The sequence below is a fragment of the Malurus melanocephalus genome, unplaced genomic scaffold (genome assembly GCF_030028575.1).
Source record: "Malurus melanocephalus ecotype Western Australia unplaced genomic scaffold, MMel_1.1 scaffold_957, whole genome shotgun sequence".
NCBI classification, from domain to species: domain Eukaryota; kingdom Metazoa; phylum Chordata; class Aves; order Passeriformes; family Maluridae; genus Malurus; species Malurus melanocephalus.
In genome coordinates this window covers 11,464-20,522 of record NW_026624189.1, presented here as the reverse complement: position 1 = coordinate 20,522, position 9,059 = coordinate 11,464, and the positions used below count along the sequence as shown (strand labels likewise).

The following is a 9,059-nucleotide window of genomic DNA, read 5'->3' as shown; positions in this document are numbered from 1 at the left end:
TTGGTTTTAAGGGGGTCATTTTATTGTTTCACTTCTCCAAATGTACAAAAAAAATTAGAAAATAATTGTACCCCCCACCCCCTCCCAAATCACAAAACAAACCAGCCTGGGGAGCCCCACAACAGTGCAGCTAAGAGACGGCAGGAAATGAAACATTACTAGATACAGCAGCTGGGGCCCCTCGGCCCACATGGCCACTGGCTCTCCACAGCCCAGAACTGGCCCCAGTCTGACCACTGCTTCCCCAATTCACACACAGATCATCCTGACAAGGTGGTAAATAGGTACTTTATAAATCCTCCTTCACCTTCTTCTTSGATTTCTTGGATTTCTCTTCCTCCTGCAGCATGGGAGTGTTGGTTGCCTCCCGCTTCAGGTAGCTGATGAAGTCACTCACTTCTCTGCCCCCCTGCAGAAAGCAAACGACAGTCAGGCAGGACCTGKACCTGCCAGAGGCTTCCCTTCTGCTGAGGGGTTCAGGTGCCAGGCAAGCAGAGTGCTCCCCAGGGCCTACAGCACAAGTACAATGCTCCCAGCAGGTACCACRAGCTGTTCCCAGGGCAACAGGACAGTGCCACTCCCAACTCCAATGAGGCTCGAGTATGATTTGAGCATCTGGATGCTCTTCACTTCTTTACAAAGCAGCAAGGACAGCAAAACACTTACCTCATATTTCTTTGGACTCTGCTTTTTACCAGCTGGAGCAAAATAGATGGTGGGGAAACTGGGGAGAGAGAAGAAACACATGAGTTSCTGACATGCTCTGATTTCTGTTAGGCCAGCCCCAGCTGAAGGGACTCACAGTCCATTCTGCCTGGTTTAACATGGCCCAGCTTCAGTGGCTCTGATCACCAGCTGTGCCCTCCAAGAGCCAGGCCACATCACACATCTGGCTGGCTCACAGGTTCAAGTTTGATAGCTGAACTGCTTTCGGAGTGAGCCCAGATTTATTTTCACACTGCCAGGAACAGAATCACAGCAGATTCCAAAACAGCAGGGAGACCTCCAGGCAGACCCAACACACAGAATCCTGGAGAAGCCAGGCAGATCAGTGTCCTTTGTTTTCACTCTTAATTTCTCCACATCAAGCCACTGCCCAGCAGTCACCAGCAAACACCTTTCCCAGTGAGGCTCCTTCAGCTCCTCAGCATTGTGACAGACTCRTGTGCTGACACGTAAATCACAGCAGTCAGACCTACCCTCGGACTTCATAGGGAGAAGGCACATCATTGGCTGTAGCATCCATTTTGGCAATGATGATATTGGGATCTTTGCTGAGCTGTGGGTAGAAGGAACCCATCAGTAACCAATTCCAAAATSCAGGAACTCAGCAGTCAGCACCATCTGGGTCAGTGGTGTCACTGGACAGTGCACAGTACCTCATGATCTCTCACTAGATGGGAGACTACTATCATGCAGAGGGGAAGAGACCCAAAAACAAATTTGGCAGTTGAGGCCAGTCACTGAATCAGGGAACATCCCTGTGTCCTAGCAAGGGCATGAGGGCACAGACTAAATATACCAGAGTAGTTGCTACACAGACCCTGCTGAGATATCTGCACTCCCCAGAGAGAGCAAAACTTGTAGTCCTCAGGAAGGCACAATTATGTGCTATTATCACAGAGGCTAGAAACAACCTGCAGGATCATTTAGTGCTGCAAAATTCTAGTTCACATTTGCTGGAATCCCAGACTTACCTTCTCCCCCAATTCTTTGTATTTGGGCTCCAGATTCTTGCAGTGGCCACACCACGGTGCATAGAACTCTATCAGGACATCTTTGTCTTGTGCATTAACAATTTCATCAAAGTTCTCAGCCACCACCACCTGTAAGGTTTGATCACACCAGTTAGGTCCTTCCCAGTCAGAGATGAGGCTGTGACATGACGAGCTCCACACACCCCACCCAAGCCTGAGTCTCCCACACCTCTACAGTGGGCAGCAAATCAACCAAGCACATCACTCCTCATCTTCATGCAGGTAAAAACCTGCCATGGATGTTAGGAGCACTACCAGCACTACCTCCAAGTGAGGCCTGCAAGGGTCTCCTCGCAGGAAGACAAAGCCATTTTTTTTAAATCCYAGCAAGCAAATCAGCCTAGCAGGACTGGCTGAGGCCATCCCAGCAAAAACATCCATGAATCCCATGACTGCCACTCCTGTATAAAGCACTCATCAAAAAGTCAGGCCAGGGAATGCTCTTACTCAGRGCAGAATTGCCTGGGAGAATGGAAGGGTGGAGTTATACCAGACCCCAATGATCAGATCAATGTGGAGATCCCTGAAAGTGTGCAGTCACAACCAACAGGAAGACCACGCCATGAGGGAACACAGAGCAGGCCTTTCTGTAATCGCTAGAAATCTGCATGCTGCTGCATTCACAAAGCACATCACTGCTGTGGTCGAGCAACAGCTACTATGCTGAGAGAAAAAAMCAGAACCCCAACTGAAAGCTGCATGTCTCCCTTGCCTCAGAAAGCTGCAGTGGAACAAGGGAGCGAGGAATTCCTCTGTCTATCACTGCAGAGGCCTCTTGAGCTGCCACGATGCCACGCAGTGTTTCCAGAACCACTAGCAGCACTCACCTTTACRGGGCCATCGTTGCTTTCAGGGACAGGTTCTGATTTCAGGTACTTTTTCAARTTTCCATCAAAGTAATCTTGCAGGAATCTCTCCAGGGCCTTTCCATCACGGCTGAAAGAAAAGTGATGCTACAGCCATAATCATACACACAGGATGAGGGGAAAACTTTCAAGGCTTATTTAAGCTTCTTCCACCCACACAACAGATGCCACCTGCATCTATGACAGCAGCAGCCTGGAGCTGGCTTAGCAGACCCCAGGAAAAGTGCAAGGATGTCCTTGAGGGCTCTGACASGAGGCTGGATGCACATCCCATTCAAAGTTTTAGACCTTCCAGCATCCTTCAGGTTTTTCTCAAAATGAAAGGTACAGCTATTTCCTCTGCCCTTAATTGCACACAAATTCCTAACCAAACATTTCAGTATTTTGAATTAAATTCTCTCCCTTTGTGTAATAGGAGGGGCTGCAAGCTTTCTAGAAGAAAACACAGGAAAAGGAGATATTTTGACCCAGCAGTTATTTCTTCCAGCTGGAACATCCAGCCTTCCTGGATCAAGCTGACAAAGCATCATCTGGTCAGAGAMCTCCAGACCAAAGTTCATCAAGTGAAACCCACTACCACCAAGTTCAAGAACTCACGAGAACTCTTCTTGCATGACATATTTATCTCCTTTGGCAGTTCTGATGGCAACGACGGGGGCCTCACCAACACTGCTGTCCAGACCAAACTCAGAAAGCTCATGGCCAAAGGCTTTGCGACTAGCAACAGCATAAGACAGTTTGTGGCCAGCATCCAAGAACTTCTTTGCAATCATCATAACTCTGAGAGGAAAAAATCATTTATAACAATAAATAAATAACATATAATAATAATCTATAATAACATATAATATAGATAACATATAATAAAAATAAACAATATATAATAACAAATAATAATAAATAAAACCACAAAGCATTATTTCTCCAAACCTTTTCTTCCACATGCTGATGTGCACACCTGACAAGGAATTGGGTTGCACAAGTGCTCTTTGGTGCCATGTCCTGTAGCAATGGTGCTGAGAAGCAGAGCAGTAAGCTTGTGTCTGTGGTGACTGAGGCAAGCACTGTGTTGCCACTCTGCCCCACGTGACCCCAGGGTGTCAGGCATGAAGGGCAGAATTGCACACACAACACTGAGGCACTYTGGGGGTAAGGTCAAAGTCTCTAAGTCCCTAAGGACCAGGGATCTAAGAGCAATCCCGCAGGGTTYCAGAGGATTGCCAGCCATGCTATGGAACCACAGCAAGGCAGGAACAGTGCCMGGCTGATTTACACCCCACCATTCTCACCTGTTGCGCCAGTAGTTGGATCCCTTTGCGTTCTTCTCATAGTCAACGTCATAGTATGCCACCATCAAGTCCTTGCCCTGGATCAAGTCTTTGTTGTCTTCAGTCATGTGTGGGCAGATGCCAAAGCTGTAACGAGAGAGGTATTAGCAGAGCCCACAAGCCCAGAACAGCCTTGACACAGCACACTTGCTTCACCCAGGAGTGTTAAATGCCAGTGATCAATCAGGCCTCAGGAAGAAACACTTTGCTCATTCTTGTACCAGGTTATTCTGAGTCAAATCTCCATCTCCAGCCACATCAGTGGGTAGAGCTGACCCACGTTAAGGCCAAAACAGGCAGTTACCACAGGTTCAGTTTTTAAATGGAATCATGGCTAGAATATGGAGAGTGCATGCCAACAGCCAGGCCAGGATTTCAGGAAGGTGTCCCCAAAGGGAAGCAGTGCTGAGACATGCAGCAGGAAGTGGCAGCAATGCCAGCTGGAAAACAAGCTCTGACAGGGACAAAGCCAACTGGGGCCAGTCTGTCACATTTGGTGATGAGGAATCACTCACATGTTCTCCTGGATGAATTTCTTGATCTTTCCACTAGTGATTTTGTCTTCTGGATACTTGAGAGAGCTCTCCTCAAACTTGTTGGTCAGGCGTGGAGGACGGAACAAGACTACACCTCTGCAGGGAAAYGGGTATTTTGAATTATTTCAAAGCRTCCCTSGGAATCCCAGACAGCAGCCAGATGAGGTAAAAACCATCTCCAGTGACAATCCCCACAGCTCAAACAACACTGTCTAGTTTCTTGGTGGCACTAATGCATTAAATGGACCCATCAGAGCCTCCTCCATGATCCAGACAGGCCACAAAGAGAAATAAAACTCCCAMCATAACAAGGAAAAGGGAAGCAAAATCTCTCTGTTGAGATACTTTTCACCCAGAGGCAGACATAGACACTTCAGAGCCTGTTACCACTCACACTTTTCTTTCTCAATTCAAAAGAAACACCACTGTCAGTTGGGGAAAAAAACAGACCTTAAGCTACATTTATAAAGTGAGACCAGATAACAACATGAATCCATTCATTTCTTCTAAATGCCTCAATAACAAGATCTTTGTATTAAGTAACTTACTCTCCATCTTCCTTGTACTTCTGCACCAGCTGCTCCTCCGTGGTGTGTGCAAAGCGGTAGTTATCCCTGAGGCTGTTGGCTGCTTTCATGAACTCTGAATAAGCATCCCCAGATGCATCAGCAAAGAAGCCTGCAGCAAAAAAGCAGAGTGTGACCTCAAACCAACCTAGCTGAGGTCCCTCTGCAGTTCTCAGCATTTTTCTCCACAATGCACTGGATCACTCCTAAATCCAGTCCTCCAGTGCATCTTGAGGCCTTTACCTTCGACAGCTTCTCTCCCATTTTTGGAACTTCTGTGCACCCCCTCCTTTCCAGAAGCACAAAGTTACTCAGGAGCTGCCCAACTTTGTCATTCAGCCAAGGGCAATTGTCCCCTAAACAGCCAGCCATTTACTGGTGACTGTCTAACAGCCAYTGGCACTTAATAACAGCACATTTAGGAATGCTGATTAATACCTATGTGGTTATACCTACAAGATAGCTCCTGATCTGCATCATCTGCCATCTGCAGCCACAGACCCATCACCCGATGCCACCAGTGCAACAAATGCACCTTCCAGCAACCCAAAGCTACCTGTTGTCAGCCAGCCAGGTAAGCAACCATCTTTGGAAAAAACATATACTATGGTGCCAACGGAGCCAGCAAAGCCAGACGGCCAGAGGGGAAGAAAAAAAGTTTGRAAGGACTACCCAGAGGTTCTCAAGTTGAATCTCCTGCTTGAAGYGGGACCAGTCTCAGTCAGACGAGGTTGCTCAGAGCTTTGTCCAACCAAGTTCTGAAAATCTCCCAAGCGGAGTATTTTAAAATCCCTCTGGATATMCATTCTAGTGCTTTATTGTTCTTATTACCAGCAGAGTTTCTGTTCATGTSCATCTGGAATTTCTCATGCTACAGCCTCTGATCTTTTCACATGGGCTCTGAGGCCAGTGCCCACGCGTTTCATGATACCTCTACTCACCCACAACAGACGCATCTTTATCGCCAATGAACTTCTCAAACTCAGCCACAGAACTGAGAGCCACCGAAGCAGGTCCCGCCTGTTTCTTGAGATGGCTGACAATCCCATCTTAAAAGATTTGCAAAACAATTAAAGGGATCAATACCAAGTTCCACAAGTTATTTTTCAAGCTTCCTAGAACAAAAATTGTTTCTGCAGAATCCATACACATCTCCCATACAATAAATATGTGAACAGAAGGACTGCTCCCATCAGCTTCACACAGGAACTTTCTAGCATCCTGAGAACTAGGACCTAATGTGGAAACCCTCACCTTTAAAGGAGGGGTTTGACARAAAATAAACATCTCTGGCTTTGCTAACACAAAGATTTCTGGAAAGGGTAAGGGGTAGCAGGGTGTTTGTGTAGGTGGGAACCTTCTCCACATGTCTGGACACTAGGCTGCTCCATGCTGGCCTGCCTYCTGCAGCAGTTCAGCAAGCCAGATGCTGCCAACAAGCTCTTACCTGCTGTCCTGGGCCCATCATAGGTCCCTGCCTCTTCTCCATCTCGGAAAATCTTTAATGTGGGATATCCACTGACTCCATACTTGTTACAGGTGTTTGAGTTTGCTGTACAATCAACCTACAGAAAAAAAACCACTTGCTACTCAGACGGCAATCCACCCCTAACACACCCAACCCTGCCAAGGACACAGTGCCGGGTGCTGGACAGCCCAGACTACTGGAAAAAAAGGTAGCACACGTATAATGACTAGCCCAGAAAAATACAAGAAAATACTGGAAAAAACTAAGTAGCTACAAGTTTGACCAGAGTACACACAAAAAAACCCCAGAAACAATAGTTTCTTGCATGCAATAAAAAGGAATTTCTGAGCACATCATCACTSTTAAATTTCACTGAAGAAAACAAGCTGATCTAAGCAGGATGCCATGGTACCAGGAATCCATGCCGCTTCCGGTAAAGAGAGAAAGAGACTTTGATTTGAGAAAACTCTGCAAGTCTTGTGGCAGATAAGAGAGCTCCTGGTAAGCAAGGCTCAGTGGGTACACGCAGCATAGTGCTCRCTCTCAGCCTCATCACCCAGCTCAGAGCAGACCTATTTCCCTGGCACACCCCTCTGCACACCAGCTGCGCGGCTGTGGCCCTGCAAGGCTCGGCTTCCAGATTATTTCAGGGCTCCAAAATATCAAAGAGGCGACGCCTGTAAGACCCRCAGAGCAGGAGGCCGATCGCTGGCCTCTCCCACACCCGTCCCGCCGCGGGAGCCCATGCTCACCTTCACCAGCGGCACAATCCCCTTCAGCCGGGTGGCGGCCGACTCGTACTCCGGCGCCAAGCGCTTGCAGTGCCCGCACCTGGGGGGACGGAAGGGAGTCAGGCCGGCCCGGTCCCGCCTGGGCCCGCCGCGGACCCGGAGCCCCCCCGCCCCGAGCGACCCTCACCAAGGCGCGAAGAACTCCACGAGCACCAGCCCCGGGCGCTCGGCCAGGCCACTCTCGAAATCGGCATCGCTGAGCTCCACCACGTCCGAGGCACGAGCGCCCAGGGCGAGCAGCACAAACAGCAGCAGAGCGGCGGGCAGGGCCCGCGGCGGGGCCCGGGGCGCGGACATAACGGCGGGAGCGGGGGCAGCGGCGGGAGCGGCGGGTCCGATGGGTCCGATGGCTCCGGGAGCGGCGGGTCCGGGCGCGGCAGCTGAAGGAGCGGCGGGGCCGCAGCCGGAAGTTCCGCCCCCACATCCGGATCTGCCGTGTGGCAGCTCCCGATTGGGCACCGCGTCACGCGGCCAATGGGGCGGGGCCTGTGCCGGCCAATGGGGCGGGGTCTGTGCCGGCCAATGGGGCGGGGCCTGTGCCGGCCAATGGGGCGGGGCCTGTGCCGGCCAATGGGGCGGGGCCTGTGCCGGCCAATGGGGCGGGGCCTGTGCGGCCAATGGGGCGGGGCCTGTGCTCGGAGCTCAGGGCGCCGCTCGGAGCTCAGGGCGCCGCTCGGGCCGGGGCGGGCGGCGGTCGGAGCTCACGGTGCAGTCGGTCCCGGGCTCGGTGCCTCCCGCCGCCCCGTCACCGCTGTGTGGGGCGCAGTGGCTGCCCCTGCCAGGCCGGGGCTCCGCTGACCCGATGGATGTGTATCAGCCCCGGACACACCGTGTCCGTGTCGCGCAGCGCCGGCCCGGCGGTGACACGTGCCCAGCACAAACGCACGGCTCGCCCGCTGGACACACCGCAGCCCCGCATATTCGCCACCGCCCCTCACGCTCGGGCCGCAGGGCATCCCGGCTCTCTTCTGGCCCCCAGCCAAACCCGGCAGCGATCTTCTCCCCATAACCCTTCTCGTCGGCCTCTGCACCTTCTGCTGGGGCCTGCGCTCAGAAGGACCTCCGGCTGTGGCATCCCTGCCCGGCTGCTCGGTTTGCCCCCAGCTTTGACCGGGCACAGCCCGCTCCCACCTCAGCCACCGTGCCCCGGTACTGCCAGGGCCTGGGGCTGTCCCCGCACGAAACCCCAAACCTCACCCTCCCTGTGCCACCTCCCTTTGCAGCGCGCCGGGCAGCTCAGATGGGCTTGGGGGACAGTGCATCCCTCGGGGAAACGTTCTCGGTACCTCCGTTTCCATCCTTTTCTGCTTGGAGCCCACGGGCTCCTGCCCTCCCCCTGCCATCAGGTCCCTCTCGCGGACCGCTGACTTTTAACCGTTCCTAGTGTTCCCAGGGCTGATGACCGGGGCCAGCCGTCATCAGGTGCCCATCGCTGGTTTGTGGGCAGCCGGCTGGGCCGTTTCTGGCATTTTTGTCACCAGTACTGAGCGGCACAGGCCGGTCGGCCCCAGGGATGCGGGAACAACTCGGGTGACGTCTCTGACCTCACTGTCGCCACTGCGGCAGAGGGCCCTGGACCGCCACCGCCACCGGGAGCTCAACTGGCGCCACGCTCCCGCCACCGCCTACCGGGAGCTCAACTGGCGCCACGCTCCCGCCACCGCCACCGGGAGCTCAACTGGCGCCACGGTCCCGCCACCGCCACCGGGAGCTCAACTGGCGCCACGGTCCCGCCACCGCCACCGGG

At 52.4% G+C, this 9,059-nt stretch overlaps 1 protein-coding gene across 1 annotated transcript; it reads right to left on the bottom strand.

The window, feature by feature from the left end:
* On the bottom strand, positions 1-7,663 carry PDIA3 (protein disulfide isomerase family A member 3). The gene is made up of 13 exons (XM_057386357.1): positions 7,440-7,663; positions 7,274-7,352; positions 6,501-6,618; positions 5,995-6,102; positions 5,036-5,165; positions 4,467-4,583; positions 3,913-4,038; positions 3,221-3,403; positions 2,585-2,693; positions 1,698-1,826; positions 1,200-1,279; positions 667-724; positions 1-409 (listed from the first exon to the last, which is right to left on the bottom strand). Exons 1-13 carry the CDS (start codon positions 7,607-7,609, stop codon positions 290-292), a joined length of 1,527 nt encoding a protein of 508 aa, XP_057242340.1. The 5' UTR covers positions 7,610-7,663; the 3' UTR covers positions 1-289.
* Between the last annotated feature and the right edge of the window lie 1,396 nt (positions 7,664-9,059).